The 25,407-nt window shown below is 37.5% G+C and overlaps 2 protein-coding genes across 9 annotated transcripts in view; one reads left to right on the top strand and one right to left on the bottom strand.

Moving 5' to 3' along the window:
- gatb (glutamyl-tRNA(Gln) amidotransferase, subunit B) overlaps positions 1–25,407 on the top strand; it is a 64,925-nt gene that overhangs the window by 23,069 nt on the left and 16,449 nt on the right. For 2 of the 4 annotated variants that reach the window (XM_059965030.1, XM_059965031.1), the window contains exons 12-13: positions 4,583–4,717; positions 23,010–23,102. In XM_059965030.1, the coding sequence (XP_059821013.1) occupies positions 4,583–4,717; positions 23,010–23,102 (228 nt within the window). Of the gene's footprint in view, positions 1–4,582; positions 4,718–23,009; positions 23,392–25,407 lie in introns of those variants that run through there. The other 2 variants (XM_059965033.1, XM_059965032.1) reach the window with 2 other exon arrangements.
- The window catches only part of fhip1aa (FHF complex subunit HOOK interacting protein 1Aa), a 151,190-nt gene continuing 149,354 nt past the window's right edge, over positions 23,572–25,407 (bottom strand). For all 5 annotated transcript variants that reach the window (XM_059965028.1, XM_059965025.1, XM_059965027.1 and 2 more), the window contains one exon: positions 23,572–25,075. In XM_059965028.1, the coding sequence (XP_059821011.1) occupies positions 24,876–25,075 (200 nt within the window). In that variant the 3' untranslated portion in view covers positions 23,572–24,875. The remainder of the gene's footprint in view (positions 25,076–25,407) is intronic.

Here is a 25,407-nt window from a genome sequence, read left to right as displayed (position 1 = left end):
AAAAAACACTGTGCTGTGAGAGGGATGTGGCGGACCACTCACAGAATCTTCTGTCCAAGACAACTGCTTTGAAAAAAGTGGTTGCTGAGGCCCTGGCAGAGTATGGCACACACAAAAAAATACTGTCATTGGAGAGGGTTCAGAGAAAATTCACGAGAATGATTCCAGGAATGAAAGGGCTGCCATATGAGGAATGTCTGGCTGCTCTTGGGCTGTATTCCCTGGAGTTCAGGAGAATGAGGGGGGGATCTCATAGAAATGTTTTGAATGTTAAAAGACCTGAACAGATTAGATCTGGCGAAGTTATTTCCCATGGTAGGGGATTCTAGGACAAGAGGGTACAACTTCAGGATTGAAGGACGTCCATTTAGAACTGAGATGTGGAGAAATTACTTTAGGCAGAGGGTGGTAAATCTGTGGAATTTGTTGCCACAAGCGGCTGTGGAAAGTCATTGGGTGCATTTAAGGCAGAGATGGATAGGATCTTGATTAGCCAGGACATCAAAAGATATGGGGAGAAGGCAGGGGAGTGGGGGATGACTGGAAAATTGGATCAGCCTATGACTGAATGGCAGAGCAGACTCGATGGGCCGAATGGCCTTCTGCTGCTACATCTTATGGTTTCCACGTTCACTCTGTCTAGGGTATTCAATATTTGGTAGGTTTCAATGAGATCCCTTCATTCTTCTAAGGTTCAGTGAGTACAGGCCCAGTGTCATCAACCACTCATCATATATTAACCCTTTCATTCCTGGGATTATTCTCATAAACTACCGTTTAATCATTTGCAATGCCAGCACATCCTTTCTTAAATATGGGGCCCAGATTTCATCTGGCCAATGCCTTATAAAGCCTCAGCATTACGTCATTACGTGCTTAATTTTGTTTTGTTTTCTAGAGCTCTCGAAATGAATGCTCACATTGCATTTGCCATTCAAAGTAAAATTTATTATCAGAGTATATACATGTCACCCCTGAGATTCTTTTTCTGTGGGCATACTTAGCAAATCTATAGAACAGTAACTGTAAACTGTAGACATCAGGAATTGTTAACTGTAAACAAACTGCAAATGTAGATATAAATAAGTAACATGAAATGACAATATAACAGAGTCCTTAAATGAGTGTAACTATCCCCTCTTGTTCAAGAACCTGATGGTTGAGGGGTAGTAACTGTTCTTGAACCTGGTGGTGCAAGTCCTGAAGCTCCTATACTTCTATCTGATGGCAGCAGCGAGAAAAGACCATGGCCTTGGTGGTGCTTGATGCTGCTTTTCTACGGCAACATTCCATACAGATGTGGTCAATGGGCGGGAGGGTTTTAACTGTGATGTACTGGGCCGAATTCGCTACCTTTTGTAGGATTTTTCGACTTGAAGGCATTGGTGTTGCCGAACTGGGTTGTAATGCATCCAGTCAGCACACTTTCCACCACACATCTGTAGGAATTTGCCAAGGTTTTCAATGACATGCCAAACCTCCACAAACTCCTGTTGAAGTAGAGGCACTGTCATGCTTTCTTTGCAGTAATATTTTTCTGATGGGTCCAGGATAGGTCCTCTGAGATAGTGACACCCAGGAATTTAAAGTTACTGACCTTCTCCGCCTCTGATCATCTGATAATTACTGGCTAATGGACCTCTGGTTTTCCTCTCCTGGTCTATAATCAGTTCCTTGGTCTTAGTGACATTGAGTAAGACGTTGTTGTTGTCATTACAGCGCTCAGCCATGCTTTCAATCTTCCTCCTGTATGCTGATTCACCACTCCCTTTGATACAGCCCACATCAGTGGTGTCATCAGCAAAATTGTATATGGTGTTGGAGCTGTACATAGCCACGCTGTCATTGGTGTAAAGCGAATAGAACAGGGGGCCAAGTACACATCCCTCCAGTGTTTTTGTGCTGATGGAGATTGATGTTTTTGCCAACCAAACTGAGTGAGATATACAAATGAGGAAATCCAGGATCCAATTGCATAAAGGGGTATTGAGACCCAGGTCTTGGAGTTTACTGATTAGTTTTGAGGGGATGATGGTGTTAAATGCCGAGTTGTAATCGATAAAGAGAATCCTGAAGTATGCCCCTTTGTGGTCTATATGTTCCATGAAGAGCCAACGAGATAGCAAAAGGTCTACACCAGCCTTTTGGTTGGCACAAATCTTTAGTACTCAGCCAGGTACTTTGTCCAGACTGGATGCTTTCCTTGGATTCACTCCTGAAGGCAGCCTGTACATCATGATCAACTACTGAGAACAAAGAATCTTCAGGAGACATTGTTCCTCCTTGTTCTGGTGGTCAAAGTGAGCAAAAATGGCATTGAGCTGATCTGGAAGCGAAGCTCTGCTGTTCCCTATTTTGCAAGGGTTAGCTTTGTAGGAGATTAGAGCATTCAAACCCTGCCACAGCTGTTGAGCATCCCTTGTTGATTCCAGTCTAGTCCAGAATCCCCACTTCACTTGAGAGGTCACTTTCCAGAGATTATACTTACACTTCTTGTAGCATTCTTGACAGACTTGAATGCCTCTGATCTGGCTCCGGATTTTATTGTTTGTCCAGGGCTTCTGATTGGAGAAAACACTCAACGATTTTGTGGCGACGTACCAACTCAACCTGCAAGTTAATCTTTAGGGCAACCTGCACAAAGGGCTCCTAAATCCCTTAGCATCTCTGATTTCAGAACTTGCTTCCTGATTAGAAATTTGTCTGTGCTTTTATTCCTTCTACCAAAGTGCATGACCATACATTTCCCTACAATGTATCCTATCTGCCACTTCTTTGCCCATTCTCTAAGTCCTTCTGAAGACTTTCTGCTTCCTCACCACTACTTGGTCTTTCACCTATTATTTATTATCCATATTAGCATGTCTAACTTGAAATAAAATATGATTATCAAAAGAATAATAACTCATTTTAATGGATTTTGATTTAAATGGAATTTCCATGATTTTAATAAACTGAGAGCTGGGATAAATAATATTGGTTAAGAAGTGGTTAGTGGGGTGAAATGCGGTGATATAGTAAACGTGGGTTAGAAACATAGAAAATGTACAGCACCATACAGGCCCTTCGGTCCACAAAGCTTTGCTGAACATGTCCTTACCTTAGAACTACCTAGGTTTTACCCATAGCCCTCTATTTTTCCAAGCTCCATGTAGCCATCCAGGAGTCTCTTAAAAGACCCTATTGTTTCCACCGCTGCCGGCAGCCCATTCCACACACTCACCACTCTCTGCGTTTTTTAAAAAAAAAAGTAACCTCTGACATCTCCTCTGTACCTACTTCCAAGCACCTTAAAACTATGCCCTCTCGTGCTAGCCATTTCAGCCCTGAGGAAAAGCCTCTGACTATCTACATGATCAATGCCTCTCATTTATCTCATACACCTCTATCAGGTCACCTCTCATCCTTGTCACTCCAAGGAGAAAAGGCCGAGTTCACTCAACCTATTCTCATAAGGCATGCTCCCCAAAGCAGACAACATTCTTGTAAATCTCCTCTGCACCCTTTCTATGGTTTCCACGTCATAGTAAAGGACCAAAAATGGAGTGTAATTTTAGCCCTTTCTTCTCACCCCACGCCAATAAGACAGAAGAGCAAATATGCTTAATAAATAAAGTAAAATGATAGTTGGAGACATTGGCTTCACTAACATTATTTGTGGCAATATCAAAGTATAGAAAAAGCAGAATTCCGGAAGTGCATTCTAGAGATGTTTTTGATCTTCACACAGCAAGCCCAACGTTTTAAGAAACACAGACATAAAAGAAAAAAGTCACAGTGGGGGAATGTATTGGAGACAGTGCTCTTGATTTAATTAAATGCGGCATAATTATATAAAAGAACACAAATGTATCAGAAGTAAAAAAAAATTAAATTGGGGCAGAGACAGTTTACAAGACTAAGATATGATTTAATGAAAGTGAATGGGAAGTACACCATCAAGGTAAATAGGTGTCTGACTAGTGAGAGACATTTAAGATGAGATAGTTAAAAGTTTAGAACAAGTGTTTTTTTTTGTTTAAATGGGGCCTTTTGATTTCAGGTGCCCAAATGGTTTGAACACCCTGGTAGAAATAAAATAAAAAAGGAAGCTTATGGCAAAATCCAAGAAAAGTTAAAGCCAAAATGAATATGGGAAATTTAGATGGATTCCAGAGATCCTTTAGTAATTCCTTCATGCATTTGTGTCACTTTTGACATTAAACATCAGTTGTCTTTTCAGCCTTAATGGAAATCAGAGCCAGCTCTCATTTCTTGTTTGAGTGCATATATCGTATGGGGCACCCTAAAAAAGTATAGGTGTTTATAGCAATCCTACTCTCCCTCATCTTCCATAAACTACACAATTGGGGTACTCTGGTAAGATTGTTTTGTGTGGTTCAGCTATTGATTAAAAATAACAATGTATGAGGGAGGCTGAATCTACAGTATGTAACGACATTTATATATAAAATATATTGGCACTATCTAAATACAGCATTCAATGACATTTTAAAACAAACTTTTAACATACTCTTGAGTAATTGGGGATACTTTTGGAGATTTTGGCAGTGATATTTTTCTTCTGACTCTGTTTTGACAGATACTACTTGAATTGTGGAAGGGTGAAGGCAGAACTGCAACCCAAATAGTTGAACTAAAAGAATTGGGAATGATCAGAGACCAGAAAAAATTAGAACAAATCTGTCAACGTGTTATTGAGGATCATCCTTCAGAGGTGAGTTAATTCAAAAGCTGCTGCTTCCTTTTATTTAATGGCAGAATGAGGAAAAAATAACTGGCAAGTAACTACTGCAAGATGAAAGTTTGTTTTGTTTCACAGCCATTTCTCTGCCATTTTTTTAACATGGTTCATTACATTCATTCATTATATAAATGATTAACAATCGTGTAATGGTATATAATCCATTTAGTCTTGCACTATTAAAATATTGTTTAGAGAAAGTTGGTAACTGTTTTATGCATTTGAAGCCTGTACCAGTATTGAGGGTTCACTCGCTACTGATTTGCAGTCTAACTGTATTTACTCCCATTTTCAACATACTCGATATTTTTGATTAAAATGATCCATTAATCAGAAATTAAAATTACTTTTCTCATTGCTGTTTTCATTAGAGAGTTTCCAACTTCAATCTTTGTACAAAGATGCAGATTGCTTCTCTAAGTACTGTAGTCGCTGTGAACCCAGGCTTTGGATACTGTAATGTGGGTTATTCTGGTCCATTGTGTATAAAGCAATTTTTTTTGTGTGTATCTGTCCATTTATTTTTTTTTGTAATTTATTTTTTATTGAAGTTCATCATCAAACAACCATTTCCATAAGATGTATTTTAGACATTGTACATCTATATCATATAATCATATATATCACAAATCTCCACAAAGTATTTATCTGAGGTATACACTTATAGAAAAGAGTGGAAAGAAAAAACAAGCAAAAGGAAAGAACTATGTACAAGTAGGGGGTGATCTTTTTTTTACAACAGATTCATTGATTTGTGAGAATAAAATCAAGCCTATGAGGCATTATGTAGTTAAACCATTTTTCCCAGTATGAATCAAATTGTTCCAGCTTATGGTTAACAGATGCTGTTATCTTCACCATTTTGTAAATGTCCATTGTAATTTCCATCCAAGTATTTAATGTTGGGCTCTCCTATGATAACCATTTCCTAGTAAGAGTCATTTTACCAGCCACCAACAGTATATTCATTAAATATTTATCTCTTTTCAACCATTCTTGAGGTATATATCCAAAATATATGGTCTTACTCTCTAAAGATATTTCACATTTAAAGATGTCTTGTAGGGCATTGCGTATCCCCCTCCAATAGTGTTTTTTTTTAAATTAGTTTTTTTTATACATTTTCGACATTGCTACAGATAAAAAAAAAACCCAGATCAAAATGAAGAACATTAATACAGTGCAAAAATAAACATACAATAATAATATAATACAAAAAAAGATAATTGAGAAAGCACCCAAATTGAAGACATGTAAAATTAGTATCCTCCCCAAGCCCCACAACAAAAAAGAACTCCAGACCAACCATAACACAATATAGAGAATATAAATCAGGACAATCAAACCCCCAAAACTGTAAATACACTTAGCAACAGAAGATGTTAATGCCTACTACCAAAAAATAAGGAGCTGAAAGCAAGGGACCGGGAAAAAACCCTTAGTTAAGAGGAAGGTCATGAAAGTACTCAATAAAAGGTCCCCAGACCTTATGGAACTTTATATCTGAATTAAGAACTGAATAATGAATTTTTTCAAGGTCTAAGCAGGACATAATATCATTAAGCCATTGAGCATGCGTGGGCGGGGCAACATCTCTCCATCTAAGGAGGATTAAACGTCTAGCCAGGAGAGAAGCAAAAGATAATATTCGACACTTAGTCAAACTCAGACGTAAATCTGTCTCACCCAAAAAACCAAACAAAGCAATTAAAGGGTTAGGTTCTAGGTGATGATTCAGAATATACGATAACGTTATGAAGACATCTTTCCAAAATTTCTCCAAGCTAGGACAAAACCAGTACATATGAATGAGAGAGGCCTCGCCCCTTTTGCATTTATCACAAAGGGGACTAATATTAGGGTAAAATCGAGATAGTTTAGATTTAGACATATGGACTCTATGAACAATCTTAAACTGTAAAAGGCAATGGCGAGCACAAAGAGAGGTTGAATTAACCGATTTGAGAATCGAGTCCCAAGTCTCATCAGATAAGGAGGTACTTAAATCATGCTCCCAAGCCATTTTAATTTTATCCACAGGGGCACGTCGTAAGGCTGCTAATTTATCATGAATAAGTTATATTAAACCTAGTGGATTAATAGAAAGAAATAAATCCATAACATTTTTCTCAGGCATTTCAGGGAAGTTAGGAATTAAAGGATTAATGAAGTGTCTAATTTGGAGATATCTAAAAAAATGAGCATTGGGCAGATTGAACTTAGCAGACAGCTGTTGAAAAGATGCGAAGCGATTATCAATAAAAAGATCTTCAAAATGTCTAATGCCCTTCCTATACCAATCATGGAATGCTGAATCATAGGTAAAAAAAAAAGGTGATTATGTAAGATAGGGCTAGAAAAGGAAAAACCATGGAAACCATAACATTTCCTAAACTGAGCCCATATACGCAAAGTGTGTCTAACAAGAGGATTAACTATTAATTTGGACAAACTCCTAGGGAGTACAGAGCCAAGAAATGCAGAAATAGATAAATCTTTAGTGGAACTCAACTCCATTGCCAGCCAATTAGGGCACACGGGTTGGCCATGGAAAAAAGACCAAAAGGTAGCATAACGTATATTGGCTGCCCAATAATATAAACGAAAGTTAGGTAAAGCCATGCCACCCTCTTTTTTAGATTTTTGGAGATAAACTTTATTAATTCTAAAGCGCTTATTCTTCCACATATATGACAAAATAATAGAGTCTAAGGAATCAAAAAAAAGATTTAGGAATAAAAATTGGGATTGATTGAAATAAATATAAAAGTTTAGGGAGAACATACATTTTAACAACATTAATACGACCTACCAAAGACATAGATAGAGGTGACCATTGTAACAGACTCTGTTTTATAGTATATGAAAGATTGGCAAAATTTTCACAAAAAAGATCTTTAAACTTCCTTGTAACTGTAATCCCAAGATAAGTAAATTGATTATGAACTACTTTAAAAGGGAGATCACGGAATGTTAATTCTTGTGCTTCTTTATTAATTGGGAAAAGTTCACTCTTATGTAAATTAAGTTTATAGCCAGAGATCTGGCTAAACTGATCAAGAAGTGAAAACATTGGAGGTAAGGATGTAGATGGATTTGAAAGAAAAAGTAATAAGTCATCAGCATAAAGAGAAACTTTATGCTCAACACCCCCTCTCCAAATCCCGGTCAATTCGGGACAATTTCAAAATGCTATCGCCAATGATTCTATAGCCAAATCAAAGAGAAAGGGGCTGAAAGGGCATCCCTGACGGGTGCCACGTTTGAGGTTAAATAACTGGGATTTCTGAAAATTAGTCAAAACAGAGGCAGTAGGACACAGATACAGCAATTTGATCCAAGAGATAAAACTTTGACCGAGGTAAAATTTTTCTAAAACTGCAAAGAGGTAGTTCCACTCTATATGATCAAATGCTTTCTCCGCATCGAAGGAAATAACAAATTCAGGAATCCCAGTTGGAGGTAAATAAACGCCGAATATTAAAAAAAGGAAGACGGTTTTTAATAAAACCAGTTTGATGCTCAGAAATAATAGAGGGAATAACAGTTTCTAATCTATAAGCCAAAACTTCGGCCAAGATTTTAACATCAACATTAAGCAAAGAAATCGGCCTATATGAGGAACACTCTGTTGGGTCTTTACCCTTTTTTAATAAAAGAATAATAGATGCCTCATTAAAGGAGGGTGGCAATTTGCCGTAATTAAACGAATCAGATAATACTGAGAATAACTGAGGAGAAAGAAGTGAAGAGAATGATTTATAAAATTCTACAGGGAACCCATCAGGTCCAGGAGATTTCCCTGAAGACAATGCAGAAATTGCAAGATATTTCTTTTGATGATATAGGCGCATTAAGTTTAGCTTTGAAATTGGATGAAAGCGAAGGAATATTCAGATTATTTAAAAAATGATCAACAGAGATTTTCTCATTCAGAGATTCTGAGGAATAAAGTCGAGAATAAAAATTTTTAAATGTGTCATTGATTTCTAAGTGATCCGATGTAAAGTCTCCATTCTCCTTCCGGACCTTTGTAATATGTTGTTTGGCTTTGGAACGCTTCAGCTGATTGGCTAGAAATTTACCAGATTTGTCACCGTGAATATAAAAGCGACTCTTACTTTCAAGAAGTTGGCGTTCGACAGGTTGAGTAGACAGAAGATTAAATTTAGTTTGAAGTTCTACACGCTTCTTGTATAATTCAGGATTCTTAGTTTGAGCATACAGTTGATCCAATTCTTTAATCTGATTAATGAGGTCTAATCGATCTGCACAGGACTTTCTATTAAGATTTGCTGTATAGGAGATTATTTGACCCCTCAAGTATGCTTTCATGGCATCCCAGACAATTCAGATGATGTATTGGTGTTAAAATAAAAGGTTATCTGATCCTTAATAAATTTTAGAAAATCATCATCCGATAATAAAGTCGAGTCAAACCGCCAGTGTTTATTCCTCTGAGGGAGACCAGGAGAATTTAAAGACAGAGTAATTGGGGCATGGTCAGAAATCAGTATACTCTGATAATCACAAGAATAGACAAGTGGAATAAGTTGATTATCGAGTAAAAAGCAGTCAATTCTAGTAAAGGTATGGTGAACATGTGGAAAAAAAAGAATAATCTCTCTCAGTAGGATGAAGGAAACGCCATATCTCAGAGATATCATAATTAGGGAGAAAAGATTGAATAGCTAAGGCAGATTTAGTAGGTAGTCTAGTAACAGAGGACGATCGATCCAAATTAGGATCTAACCAACAATTGAAATCGCCACCCAGTATAAGAGAGTATGAGTTTAAGTCTGGCAGTGAGGAGAAAAAACGTTCAAAAAAATTAACATCATCAAAATTGGGAGCATACAGGTTTGCTAGTACAACTTTAGTATTATATAATTTACCAGAAACAATAATAAAATGGCCATTTGTATCAGATATCTTATTATGGAGTTCAAAAGGAATATTTGAGTTAATAAGGATGGAGACCCCCCCCCCCCCCCCCCCAGCTTTGGCAGCAAAGGATGAATGAAAATGCTGACCGGCCCACTTTGACAAAAGCCGAGAATTATCAAAACTACGAATATGAGTTTCTTGAAGGAAAGCAATGTCAGCTTTGAGTTGTTTAATATGTGAGAAGACCTTCCTTCTTTTAACAGGGTGATTCAATCCCTTTACATTCCAGCTCACAAGTTCAAGTGTATTAACCATTATCAATTGTTAGTGCATAGAAGGCAGCAGGCATATAAAAAATCAAGCAGTACAATAACAGTCTGGGAGCAAAAATGTAAACATAGATCCGTAGAATCAAAACAAAGACATGTCCTGAATAACAAAGGAAAGCAAAAGAAACAGTGACTAGTGTTGGAACTGGAGAATCCACCCCATCCTCGCAACCCAAAACTAGACGGCTACCTAAAAAGGCAGCTAGCTCTACCAAAAAAATTAACCCAAGTATGACTTCCAGTTCTGTGTCGTTAACAAAAGTTCCGTATCAATACTACAGCAAATAATAACTAATTTATGTACTAGAAAACAGAATTACCAATAGGAACAACTTCAACAGAAGTATAAAACTTAATACAAAGAAATCCGAAGAAAACCAAAACTAACCTACCCGCGAAAAATTATAAAAGATTAAAAGAGAAAAAAGGGTGGGAGGAAAGGAGGAAATTATAGATTCGGAGAGAGTACTTATCAACCATTTACAGAAAAAAAAGCAAAACTTAAACTATGAATCAACCAACAGGGAGGCCTTCAATAAAAACTCCAAACCTCCAAAACAAGTTAAAGTCAATTGTAGATCTCTATAGATAAAGTTATACAAAAATAAAATAGATTACACAAGTACAATCTAAAAGTCCGCAGGGAAACATTAAACTTAGATTATCTATTTAGAAAAAACGCACCAAGTCAAGAGAGAGATTGACTACAGCCCTTAGAGTTTCAATAGATAATGTCTGAATTATTCAAGTAAAGTCTGAGTTCGGGAAAAATAGTTTTACTTCGAGAAGTACTTATCAACCATTTTAGAAGGTCGGACCGGTTCCGAAGAAGACGGGGTGGCCGGAAGACTTCCAACAAATGCCTCAGCCTCCTTCACTGATTTAAACCACTTATAATCTCCAGTAGTAAGTGTAATTCGAAGATCGGCTGGATTTCGGAGAGAGGATCTGGATCCACGATCAAAAAGCACTTTCATTACACCTTTAAACTCAGCACGCATCTTCAGAACCTGGGGGGCAAAATCCTCCACAAAACGAATGACCATATTTTGAAAAGCAAAAGCACCTCTGCGGCGTGCCTCCATAATCAAACGGTTTTTCACCTGGTATTGATGAAAACACAAAATTACCGGCCGTGGACGGGAACCCAGAGTTGCACGGGGAACATACATCCTGTGAGCCCTTTCAAGCTCAGGTGGGGTCGGAAGAAATTCTTTCCCAAAAATCTCACAGAGAAAATCAGAAAAAAATTCAACGGGAGAGCCCTTTTCGGTGGTCTCTGGCAAACCAAGAATTCGTAGATTGCAACGTCTGCTCCGGTTTTCAAGATCCACCATTTTGGAAAAAAGTTTACTGTTCTTCTCCTCTAGGTTGGAGCAGTGAGTTTCAAGATATTGAATACGGCGTTTTAAATCTTCAGAAGTTGAGTCAATGCAAGATAAATGTTCAGCATGTTCATCCACTCTAGCATTGATCTGATCCAATTTGAAATCCAGCTGGTTGAAAGAAGTTCTAAATTCATTTCTAAAATCCATTAAAATATCTTGTCGATGTTGTTCCAAAACAGCGAGAATGTCAGCCGGCAAAGCCGTAGAAGTTTCCTTTTTCCCAGTTTCAGTACTTTTGGTAGCCATTATAAGATAGATGTGTTCGCAGGCAGGTAAAAGAGAACTAATAAAATACCTAACTAAGGTTTAAGAAGGGAGACATATAGTGCAAAGATAGGGAGAATGACGGAGCAGAAGTTCAGAGCAGCTAAACAATCGCCATCTTACCGGAAATCTCCCTCCAATAGTTTTTGATAACAGGGCAGTCCCAAAAAATATGATAATGATTTGCATTTTGATTTCCACAATTTCTCCAGCAAACTGGGAGGCTACTATTATAATGGGATTTCTGAGAGGGTGTAATAAAATATCAAGTTTTTCCATCCAAACTCCCTCCATTTCTGTGAACTGGTACACTTCCATTGATATCTCCATATTGTTGTCCGTTCTTCCTCCGGATATAATTATCCCTCCTTCCTTCTCCCATTTTGTTTTAATGTACGAAGTCGAATGTGTTTTAAGATTTGACAACCCCTTATACATGCTTGAAATGGTTCTGCTACCATTATATGAATGATATGCTTTTCTAAAGAGCTCTATCAAGCATGTATTTGCCTATGTTACATTTTTAAGCATCTTATTAACATATTGTCGCATCTGTAAATACCGATTTAAAAATCTTGTTTTTCTAATAAGTGTTTCTCTTTAAGCATTTCAAAACTGAACAGTGTTCCTTCATTATGTTGCAAAGAACTGTTATTCCCTTAGCTGTTCAGTCCTTAAATCTAGCATCCAAATTACTTGGTGTAAAATCCGAATCATATGCACACCATTTAAGAATTGCAATATCTCCCTCTAGATTATATTCTTTTATAGTAATTTTCCATATTTTAAGAGTCAATTTCACCCATGGGTTATCAGTAGTATTTATGTACCTTTGCAAGTTGTTATCAGCCAAAATTGCTTGTATGGGGATGGGAAGTACCCGCTCCTCAGTGTTTTTCTATTGAGCGTCATATGATGGGTTGCACCAACATATCACAGCTCTCAACTATGCTGCAAAATAATAATCTCTAAGAGAAGGCGAGACTTATCCCCCCTTTTCCTTTGCTAATTGCAAAGTTTTGAGATGAACTCTAGGCCTTTTACCCTGCCAAATATACCTTGATAGCATCTTGTTCCATTCATTGAATTGATTTTGATTAATCTCTATTGGTAGGGACTGAAAGAGATATAACAGCCTGGGCAGTATATTCATTTTAATAGACTCAATCCTTGAACTAAGACTGAAAAAAGGTATCAGGCTCCATCTTGCCACATCTTCCTTAATTTTTTTATATAAAGGCTGATAATTACATTCTGATAATTTTGCCAAATCTTTTGGCATTATGATGCCCAAATATTTGAAAGACTCTGTGTGCCATGCCCAGGGGTATCGACTTTCAATTTCTCTTGGTGGGCTATAGTAATATGAAAGTAATTGGGTTTTATCTATATTGATCTTATATCCTGATAATTGACCATATTATTCAAAGAATTGCATCAATTTAGGTAAAGAGTATGTTGGTTGCCCTAGATTGATCAAAATGTCATCCGCATAACAAGCCAATTTATGCTCTGTCCCTTTAATAGTAATTTCCCTGATATCTTCATTTTGTCTGATGTATTGAGCTAATGGTTCCAGATATACAGCGAAGAGTAGTGGTGACCATGCACTACCCTGTCTCGTGCCCCTTTCTAGGGTAAGACTATTTGATAAATATCCATTGATTTTAATCCTAGCAGTAGGATTGTCATATAGTGTCTGTATAGTTTTAATAATCGTGTCTTGGAAACCAAATCTATGTAAAACTCTGTAAAGAAAATTCCAATTAACTGAATCAAATGCTTTTTCAGCATCCACACTTATCACTATTGCTTCGATTTTATTTTTTTATATAAGATCCATAATGTGAAGTGTCCTTCGTATATTGTCTTGAGTCTGGCGTTGTCGTATAAAACCTGTCTGATCATTACGTATCAGTATGGGTAGAAACTCCTCTAATCGTTTGGCCATGATGGAGGTAAATAACCTATAATCTACATTAAGAACGGATATTGGTCTAAATGACCCGCATTCCATTTTATCCTTGCCTTCTTTCGGTATAGCTGAGATTATAGCTTCCTTCCAACTGGGTGGCATTTGTGCCTTTTTTAGAGCCCAGTTCAGTGTGGGGAGTAAAACAGGAATTAACTCATTTTTAAATTCTTTGTACCACTCTGCCGTATACACATCTGATCCTGGTGACTTGCTTAATTTAAGCCTGCTAATTGCAGCTTTTAATTCAACTTCAGTTATGTCAGCAATCATCATTCTATTTTGTTCTTCAACTTAAAGTGGGTAACTCTAGAGAATTCAAGAAGGTGTCAATTTGGGTTATGTTTCCCCCTGGAACTTTGCAATATAGAGTTTTCTAAAACACATCAAATGCTTCTTGAATTTCACTTAGCTTATTTTTTATCATTTTCGTTCTTGGGTAGCTGATTCTATGAATTGTATTTTCTGCTAACTTTTTTTTCAGTTTCCGCGCCAGTATTTTCATAGATTTCGATCCACTTTCATAATGCCTCTGTTTCAGAAACATTAAGTTTTTCCTGATTTCTTGTGTAGCCTAATTATTTATTTCATTCCTAATTCTTTTAATTTCCCCTAATGGATCCTGTGCCAAATTCAATTTGTTTTTTTTTCTCTAGTTCCTTCAGCCTACTTTGTAATTCCTCTAATGTTTTATTCCTTATTTTTTTCTTATATGAAGATATCGCTATAATTTTCCCTCTTAAGACAGCCTTCAGAGTATCCCATAAAATGGGAGGTGAAACCTCTCCATTATTATTAAATTCTAAGTAGAGACCAATTTCTTTTTTAATTTGTTCCTTAAAGTACGGATCATTGAGTAGACTTGAATTTAGTTTCCAAATAGTATTCTTTGGTTGTAGGTCAAAATCAACAGATAAATATATAGGTACATGGTCACTTACATCTATTGTCCCAATTCCACAGGTGTTTATTTTGTCTTTGTCTTTTCCAAATGTTATGAAATAGTCTATTCTTGTATATACAGAATGTGGAACAGAATAATGAGTGTAATCCCTTCTGTCAGGGAAAAGGTCCCTCCATACATCAATTAAACCAACATCCTCAAAAAGTGTATTAACTTTCTTATGTAAAGATTTTGTTTCATAGGTTTTTCAATTGGAAGAGTCTAAGTTTGGTTGTAATTCTAAATTTATGTCTCCACTACATATCAGGAGACCTTCTGTTTCTGTTAGCATAATATCAGTAATTTTCTGAAAGAAAATCTGGGGGTGCGTATATATTCAATAGAGTAACTGAATTGCTGTCTATATTCCCCCTTACCAGAATATATCTGCCCTCTTTATCTCCCATTTCAAATACTTTTTCAAAATTTAGCTTTCTTGAGATAAGAATAGCAACTCCTCTCCTATGTCCTGATTTATATGAGGAGAAAAACAGATTAGTGAAGCCCATTCTCTTTAGTTTTTTATGCTCATTATCACTTAAATGAGTTTCCTATAAATATACTACATGGGCTTGTTCTTTTTTCATTTTGGATAAAATTCTCTTATGCTTGTTTGGATTTAATAGCCCATTTACATTAAAAGAAATGAATTTTACCTTGTCCTTAGCCATCTGTATTTATCTGTCAATGTATCATTGAAATTAGAATAAAACTTAATCGATCTACTCTCTGAACAAATAAGAACCAAGAACGGCAAATAATAACAAAAATGGCAACGAACATGTGATTCCAAGGCTGAGGTCTCCAGTAGATGACCCTGCGTTGAGCTAGAGGAAATGTCTAGCTATGGGGAATAACCCCTCCTACTTGTGAGTTGAGGACCCCCATTGCAGTATTCATAAAAGTCAGTGAACAAATCCATTACATGGAAAAGATTTCCCTGTGTACTCCTATATATACATACACACACACGTATATTTTCATTTTGGTGGGGAACAAGGAGTGAGCGAATAAAGAATAACAAAGTAATATAAAATCCACATTATAATAAGTATTTCTTGAGATAGGTATATCACCGTGTACTTTTGCTTCTGTTTAGCTTCTCAACATTTTTAAAGTTAGCTAAACCTTATGGCTCTTCTGAAGGGGGTGAGGACTGTCTTTGGGAAACTCCCGGTTTCTTCCTAATAGATTTCTCTTGGCCTCCTCCTATCTCCTGCCTTCTCGATTCTCGCATTATTTCCCAAGCAGTGCGGGAAAATTCCTCAGTGAGGCTTTCCCTCGTTTTGGTCATGCTGACGGGCAACCCTCTGGCCTTCATGTCTGTAGTCGCCTCTTCCACTGTCTGGTACAACCGCGTCCCATTGTCATAAAACACTCTGAAGTTTAGCAGGGTACAGAGTTTGAAATCTAATCTTATTTTGCTTTAATACTCGCTTTACTTCAGAGTATTCTTTGTGTTTCTGGAGAACTGCGGGGGTGGGGGAGGTAAAAACACTCACTTCTTACCCCAGGCTCTTTGTAGAATCTCTGCCTTGGTGCTGTACTGAAGGAATTTAATTATTATTGAGCGTGGCTTTCTATCCTGGGTAGGTTTTGGGACTAACGTGCAACGGGCTCTTTCGACTTCCAGCTTCATAGCCGGGGGAAGATCCAGCGCGTCCCGCAATAACTTTCCGACAAACTCCGTCATAGATGAGCCCTCCGCTCCTTCAGAAATGTTGTAGATTCTGATATTTTTCCGCCGTGACCTTCCCTCCAGGTCACCTTTTTGGTGATGTATTATTTTTAATGTCTTGCTCAGTATCCGTTCCACGTTTTGCATGCGATCTTCCACCATCTCAATTCGAGTCTCTGCCACCGCTATTTTTTGATTAACGCTGGCGAGCTCTGCCTTAATATCACGGAGCTGCTGCTCTATTTCTTTCCGGAACTCCCTTATCTCTTTCAGGATTTCGAAGATAATCGCCGCCTTGCCTGAACAAGGCCCAGCAGCCGCCTTGCTAGCACGCGGTCGGTTCGGAGAGCCGCTCACTGCACTCCTCTCAGACGCAGGCTCCGCAGTGTCACTTTTTTAATTTCCATTTCTTTTCCCCATTCTTGCCTCCCTTTTCAGTTCAAATATTTTTCAAAAAATACTGCTATTCTCGACGATGATGTCACCGGAAAACCCTGTCCGTTTATTTTAATAGATTTTTTTTAGCCTTCTAAATCTCTGGATCTGCATTGTTGCTGGCTTTTATGCCATATAGAATGATGTTTCTACACTTTAAGTCCAAAATACCTAATCTCTTGCCAGTACTGAAATATTTTTGCTGCATTTTATTCTCTTGTTTTTGAATTAACTCTCTCTAATGCTTCTATCTATATTGATATTGATATCCGTTATCTCTTTGACCCTGACAAACCCGCAGATGTTATTCTACCCATCATCAGTATGGTTTTTTCAGTAGGAATTATTAAATATTCTAAGATGGATTGTTGCTGGGGTTGCTAATTTGAATATTTGCTCTTTGCAGTCCTCTGGATCTACTCCTTTACAGTCTGCTTCCTAAATGGATCAATAATTTATTTTCATAAGCTTTAACTTGAGTGAGCCAACAGACTGTTGTAAGGAACTTTATCATGTGCATTTCAGAATTCCATCCAAATATCATCCATTGGTGTTCTCTCAGTTTTGCAATTTATTCAGAAGCTGAGTTAAATTTGTCAGGTAGAATAACCCTTTACAAATTCTACAGTGACTCCCTGTTAAAGTTTTTCAAAGTATTCAAACATTCTAGCCTCAATTCTGTGCACAAATATTAAAGTATATGGTTTTCTCTCTAGCCAAGATTGATAATTAAACAAGTTTTATAAATATATGATTTATAAGCGCACTTCCTAAATTAAGAATTTTGGACGATTATACTTAACATATCTGTAATGTTCTCAGCTATTTCCTTTAAAACAATGGGATGGAAACCATGCAGCCCTGGAGATTTGTCATTCTTCTATGCCATTTTTTTAACATAATGATTGGTGGCTTTGTTTCTTTTTGAAATGAAAGATGGTTAGAGTCAAGATTGAAGAGTTGTGTATGGTTAGATAAATTGAAAATCACTCTCTTCCTGCTTCATTTTGCCACTGTCCATTTACACATACGGCAGCATTTTCCAACCTTTTTTAGTCCAATGCCCCCTCCTCCAAAGTACTTTCATAGTTGCCAATGCTCCTCTTAGGCACAAAATACTTTCCAGTGCTCCATAGTGTAAAAACATGTCTACCATATTCTAACATGAGAAAAATGATTCTGCTTTAAATTTTTTGTTTGTCTTTAAACCTAGCTGACACAGTACCTGTGCACTGTACAGCAGCTTCAATATCATAGTGATCATTGAGCTTGAAGGTTTTTAGTAAAAGTTAAAATATCTCATTCCCAGGAAAACCCTGAAGCCTCCACGTATAACAATGCCCAAGCGGTTTGTTTTTCTACCTTTCAACAAGGTAGAAGGATAGAAATGCAATGAAGAGCAGTTTGGCTCTTCTCCAAAGATCAGGAAACTTCGTATGACAGTATAGCCAAATGCCATAAAAGCTGACATTTTTGAAAAGCTTTTTGTTTTCTCATCATGATGAATTTTGATCATTTCTTCTTAGAAGCTCTCTTCCTGTTCTTCCACCTTGCAAAGAAATGAGTTAATTACCCAGTCTGGAATTTCCAGATTGTTCAATTCCTGAGTCAATTCTGAAAATCCTTCTTCAGTGACTGCAGGTGTAAGCAGTACTCTTGCAATCACCATCTGTGAAAGAGAGTGCCATACTTTCCATGCAGGGGAACTATGAGAACGTTCTTCTCCCAATGTTTTGCTTATATATTTCCAATTTTCCTACAAAAGAGGGCACTGTACTTTTTGCTTGGATTAAATCGAAATCCTCACCCTGCAGTTTCATATTAGCGTGCTTAGTTTGTCATACAAATCGGCTAGTTATACCAAATCTCCATGTAGAAGTTCAGTCTTGTTTCCCAAGCTCTTGTCAACTTTGAGCAAAAATTCAACCAGTATCAGAAAGATCAAGGAAATGTTTTAAGCAGCAGCCAATGCACTTCAGTGTGAGGAAGGAAGCGTTCAGACTCTTCATTGTTATCTTGGTATAACTGACAAAATCTTCTGCTATGTAATGGATCAGCTTTAATTTTGTTGACAGCAGATATTACAAGAGTCATGCTTGAAGAAAGTCTGGCTGAGGTTTTTGGCTGCAAGGTGTTGATGATGAATTACACAGTGGATTGCAAACAGACTTGGAATTTCTGCTTTCATAAATGACACTAAACCAGCATGGCGGCCTGTCATTTATGGTGCTCCATCTGTTGCACAAGAAATCATGTTCCTAATGTGAATACTTTTATCCTCAATTGTTTTTAGCTTTTTACAAAAGAGAATCTCTTCAAACTTTTCAATTTTTGATGAACCGTACATATGCCATTAGCAATGCCTCATTGTCTTGCAATTGTCTCATCCATTTGTATCCCAAATTCTGTAGAGCAAATTTTTGAACGTCAGCTTCCAAATGCCTCTGAATTATTGCAGCAATAGCCCGTGTGCTCAGAGGTGAACCTGCTTGTACTTTGTGAAGTAAAACATCATACTCTTTATTGAATAAGGGAGAAAAACATGGAAAAACTACCGGAACCTCTCCAGCATCATATAACCCATATAACTGCATTTGAGCAATTACTTGAGGAATAGCAGTGCAATTAATTTCCAGGCCAGCTCAAGCTTTCGGTTTGGATTTTGCAAATACAGCATTGTGTTATTTCGCCAGTGATTTGAGGTCAATGCTGTAGGTCATGCATGACTCTAAGAGGTACAGGCTGGAGATCTCTGCTGCAAGAATGCCCCTGAGCTAGGTGCTAGGTTTGATGTCTCAATCTTTGGAACAACTTTTTGCTTGGCTAGCCAAACGCTATTCTGGTGTAATCAATGTGATGGTAATCAATGCCTGCCTTCATAGAGGGATGGCTCCTGAGGTATGTAAAATGCTTGCTGGACTCTGACCGCAAATCTTAATTGCTTTATGTTACAGTATTGAATGCAGGTTTGGAACGAACTTTGGTCTTCCAGATATTTGAGACCTGGTTTTCATACACTTCATTGAATGAGCTTGGTGTCTGAATATTCACATGTGCAACCATTGTTTGAGTACTGTCATTGAGTTAGGTTTGTGTATCATGTCCCACATCTCCTGTAGATAAACAGCACTCAAAATGAAAGCTTGTTGGAGGTTAGGTACAGTATTGCTACAAGGAAGACTGAGAAGGTAGATGGCCTTCCTTGACTTTTGTCTGTCGTAGGATTGACTGTGTAGGATCTCAGCCTGCAATAAAGAATTCTGTATCCTTCTCTGCTTGACAGAGTCAAAGGCATTTCTTAGACCTTACACCTTCGGAGCAGTGTCTCAGAAAGGCAGCGTCCATTATTAAGGACCTCCAGCACCCAGGGCATGCCCTTTTCTCACTGTTACTATCAGCTAAGAGGTACAGAAGCCTGAAGGCACACACTCAGCAATTCAGGATCAGCTTCTTCCCTTCTGCCATCCGATTCCCAAATGAACATTGATTCCTTGGACACTACTTCACTTTTTTAATATACAGTATTTCTGTTTTTTGCACTTTGTTTAATCTATTCAATATATGTGTAATGTAATTGATTTGTTTAATTATTATTATTATTTTTTCTTTCTTCTAGATTATATATTGCATTGAATTGTTGCTAAGTTAACAAATTTCACATCACATTCCGGTGATAATAAATCTGATTCTGATTCCTATTTCAACACTAGAGGGAGCTCTCTGGCAGTGCGTCAGGCGGATACTTCGATGACTCACTGTAGTAGAGAGCAGAAGCTGCAAGTGAACTGCCATTTCCTGAATGTTGCCATGAAAATGTGACCATGTTTCCTCTTACCAGAGAAAGAAACTTGGTTCTTTCTGTGCTTGGTTCTCTGAAAGCAATGTTTAAATTAGCCAACCTGGCATATTTACAATTGATCTAAGATACAAACTTTCATCTGTTACTGGTGGGAAATGTTTGGCTGCATTCAGCAACTTCACAATTTAGTAGAGGTGAGAATTGGAATTAACCATTAAATTGTGCAGGCAGACTGGTTTCTTACTGTATTCACTTGTACATGGGATGTAAAGAGAATTCAGTAAGTTAATATTTTTGGCTGCTGTTCAACCATTTGTGTGAAATCTCATGAGGTAATTCACAAGTCGAAGTGGCAGGGACCAGGTCCAAGAGTGAGGAATGACCGAGGTTTAACTGATTTAAGCGTTGGGCTAAATTGCAAAGGTCAGGGTGTCAGGGCCAGAGGCAATGAATAGGCTGATGTTCAGCTTGCTGCTCTTTATTTTACTCGTCTCCATGCTGAACTGAGGCTGTGGCCTGCAACTGTCAGGCTCCTGGATCAGCTGTGACTGCTTTCGTGGTTGTGAACTTCTGCTCTGAACGTTATTTACTTTTATTGTTTGCACAATCTCTTTTTCTGCACGTTGAGTGTTTGATGGTCTTTTTTTAATGGGTTCCATTGGGTTTCTTTGTTTTGTGGCTGCCTGTAAGGCGATGAATCTCAAGATTGCACACATTCATGATAAATGTACTTTGATCCTTGAAACTGCTGGAGGAGCACTGGAAGTCAGGCAGCACCTATGGAGGGAAATTAATGGTTGACTTTTTGAGTTGAGACCTTTCATTAGGATGAAGAAGCCGAAATAATAAGGTGGGAGGAGGGGAAGAAGTACAAGCTGGCAGCTGTTGGGTGAAGCCAGGTGGATATGTAAGGATTGCACTCTGTTCCTTCTGTGTTTACTTGTCCTTCCCACTGATCTCCCTCCTGGCACTTAACCCTGCAATTGTGACAAATGCTACACTTGCCCCTCCACATCTCCTCCTTACCACTATTCAGGGCTCAGAACAGCTCTTCTGGGTGAGATGACACCCCCTGCAAGTCTGTTAGGGTTTATTTATTGTATCCAGTGCTCCCAGTGTGGTTTCCAACACCAGTGAAACTATAAGCAGATTGGGGCCCACCATGATGCAGGATTTCCCAGTGGCTGTCCATTTCCAATTGACTTACCATTCCTGTTCTGACATGTCTGTCTGTGGCCTTCTCTACCACCGTGATGAGGCCAAATTCAGGTTGGATGAGCAATATCTCATACTCGGTTTGGGTAGCCTCCAACTGATGTGAATGTTAATTTCTTCAACTTCCGATAATTTTTCCCACTCCCTCCTCTTTTTCAATTCCTCACTCCTTCTCTCACCTGCACATCACTCCCATCGGGTTCCCCTCCTTCCCTTTCTTGCATTGCCTACTGTCTTCTATTAGACTCCTTCTTCAGCCCTGTATCTCTTCCTAGTATTTGCAGTGTAGCATCATTTTAATATGTTGTGTATTTACGGGTTAATGTCCAGAAAATTTGATAGCCTGGTACCAACAAAGGGGTAAAGGTGCTGGATCATTGGAGTATTAGAATAATAGTATAGTGTAAAATCTGTTTTCATTTTTGGATCCAAAGTAAGTCCAGTGAGCTTCAAGACTGGCCTCGATACCTCCTTGTGCAATTGGATCCTGGAATTCCTCACTTGGAGACCACAGTCCGTTCGGATTGGCAATATGCATTACAAGGCTGTGTGCTTAGACATTGCTGTACTTGCTTTGCACTTATGACTGTGTGGCTAATCACTCACAGTTCCAGTGCTGCATTTGTTTGCTGATGCCACCACTGTTGTAGGCTGAATCAAAAGTGTTGACGCAGAAAAACAACATTCATCGGACCCCCAGCACCCAGGTCATGTCCTTTTCCCGCTGCTGGCATCAGGAAGAAGGTACAGGAGCCTCAGGACTCACACTGCCAGTGCAGGGAGAGTTATTATCTCTCAACCATCAGGCTCCTGAACCAGAGGGGATAGCTTCACTCATTCCATCACTGAACTGTTTCCGCAACCCATGGACTCACCTTGAAGGATTGTTCATCTCACATTCTTAATATTTGCTGCTTATTTATTTATTATTTTCCCCCCTCTTTTTGTATTTTGCACCCTGTTGGTGTGGTCTTTCATTGATTTTATTATAGTTATTGGATTTATTGAGTATGCCTGAGAGAAAATGAATCTCAGGGTTGTAAATGGTGACATATATGTACTTCGAACTTTGATTTAAATTCAGCAGATTAATAGAGCAACATAGAATTGTATTTTAATATTGAATAGAATTATGCTTTTCTCCTGTTCAAGAAAAGGCAAATGTATATGATAATCAGCCATTGTCTGCAAAATCTGAAAAATTAAGTTGAAATTGATAGTTTTGGGAACCTTGGGAATATTAATCATTATTAAGTAGGCTGAGTAGCTAAGAAAATTTCCAAATTGATCCAGCAAGTAAAAGCATTATTTAAGCTGGTTTACATTAGTTACATAGCTTTCCCTTTCACTTACAGGTTTCTGAAATACAGCGAGGAAACTGGAAAGTAGTAAATAAACTGATTGGCCAGGTTCAGAGAGCAACACGTGGTTGTACATCCCCCATCCAGGTGAAAGCTATTTTAGAAAAGAAGTTGTCTTTAAAGATACACCATACAAATCAAGATTGATGGCAAGACTTATTTCCAGAGTTGCTTGGGATCACTCAGATTTGACTTTATGCATTTGCAGGGGGTTTATTCTGATGTCACTAGGACATTTTGAGTTCATCAGACAAGCACCAGAGATTCTGGGAAGTTACTGATGCTATCTGCATTATTTGCTCAGATATGTTTATCTCTTCCATGATAAATTGTGATAGGATTATGTACTTGTTATAGGAAAAATAATTTTCAATAAATCCGACTATTTAAATAGATTAAAAGATGTAGCTGAGTTTTTTTTATTGGAGTGACAACCATTCTTTTTGTTTGATTGTTGGTCACAGTTGTGCATTGATATCAACTGAATACAGATCTGTTCTATTCTACAAAGTTGCCTGAAGTGAACCTAGGGGCTGAGATTCAATATGGGATTTCTATTCACAGAAGTTATTTTGCAATGAACTTGGACTGATGGGAGTTTATGCTTGAAACCACTCTTAGAATTCCCTTTTGATTGAAAAGCTGGCACAAGAATAATGAGATCTCTTCTACTCCTCTGACTGATGACACAAGTGTGCCCAGTTAATTCAAGTACTTGCATTATCATAAAATTACATTTGTGGCTGAGAAAGTTGCTTTTTCAAATCGGGTTTTAAATTTTACTTACGTAAAATAATAAACATTCTACTGAATTTTGTAAAACTAATTTTTGAAATCAAGCCACTTTAAAGTAAATGTTACTTAGTAAGTAGAGAACTTAAGTTGGTACTTTATACAGACACGAGATTTTTACTGAGTTCACAGAATATTTTAATAAGTTATTTTGCTCTTCAGAAAAATCTTTGCATATTTATAAATACCAATAACCCTCAATTCTGGAGAAGCATCTAGATGCAATAAAAATATTTTCATTTTATAAAGCCAGAAATACTCCACTTCAGACTTATATATTTAAATATCTTTTAGAACTTTGTTACTAATACCTACTGATCTTACAAAAGGAAATAATGTCAAGGTGACTTCAACACCAACAATAAACTGTTACCACCAACATTGCATGCAACAATTTTTATCGCATGAAACAGTATCAGGATATCCACAAATGTTATGCTTTTGTGATTGTTACTTTTCTGCTTCCAAGTCATGCTCAACTTTTATTTCATTTGTTAAAAAAATACATTGTCATGAAGCTCCAAATGTGCATTAAGGCTGTTCCAGAAAAAAAAGAGGAAATTATTGTTCAAATGGAAAGATTGATTTCCCCCTCCCAACCCCTTCCAATATCTTCAAGGCAGATATTGCTACTTTCACACTTGGTCTTTGGTGTTATTGTTTTTACAGTGTAATGTCACAGAATATGAATAGAAGAATCGAATCAGCTGTGCATTTCTTAATGCTACCAACAGCCAAAAGATTGTACTGGTTATTTAAATAGCCTCAAAAATACAATACCCTTTTAAAATAAAATATTTCTGTTTCCAGAACAATTCATGTACAGCTTGCATAGACAGACATTTTGTCTATTCCAAAAGTAAGGTGACTACATTTAAAAACAAACTTTCATGAAAATGCTGAGCTCAGCTAAGATTTTTTTCATTTTGTTTATATAAAATAGACCACTCCCCTCTCCCCCCGATCTTCTTCATTTTTTATTAAGGCTTGGTAGAAATGTTTTGGAAAGAAAATTTTAAAAGGAGAATGCAACATTTGTTTTAAACATTTATTCAAACTAGTTAACTCTTATTCTTCACAGTCCACAAGAGAAGAATGAGATAAGATGGAATGTTCTTGTGCAATTGCTGCAAGTTCCTTAAGAAATTCAATGAAAATAACAGCTGCATTGATTGAATTTTTCAAACTAGAAGGCATTGCTGTCTTGCTGAAAATATCTGATTGCTGGTGGCCATTTTGGGCACGACTTGCTGTCTCAGATCCGTTTTCTGCAAGAAAGTTGTATTTTGAGGAAAGATACAGTTCAGTTACTTTTTATATTCTACAATTAAGTTATTTAACATTTTCACATGACAGCTAATCTAAGTTTAATTTATGCATATTTAGAAGGAAATACAGTGACAGCCTTGTGCAACTAATTGTACCACAACTACTTTATTTCACAATATGATGATTTTCCACTTAAATTAGTCCAGGACTCCAAAACAAATAGTGCCCCATGCATGACTGCTAGCAGGTGGTGGTAGGAAGAAAGGATGACTATAATAAACCATAAGACAGTAGAATTAGGCCATTCAGCTCAGCAAATCTGCTGCACAAT

This window comes from Hypanus sabinus, chromosome 3 (genome assembly GCF_030144855.1).
Source record: "Hypanus sabinus isolate sHypSab1 chromosome 3, sHypSab1.hap1, whole genome shotgun sequence".
Taxonomy (NCBI): domain Eukaryota; kingdom Metazoa; phylum Chordata; class Chondrichthyes; order Myliobatiformes; family Dasyatidae; genus Hypanus; species Hypanus sabinus.
This window is presented reverse-complemented; position numbering and strand designations above follow the sequence as displayed.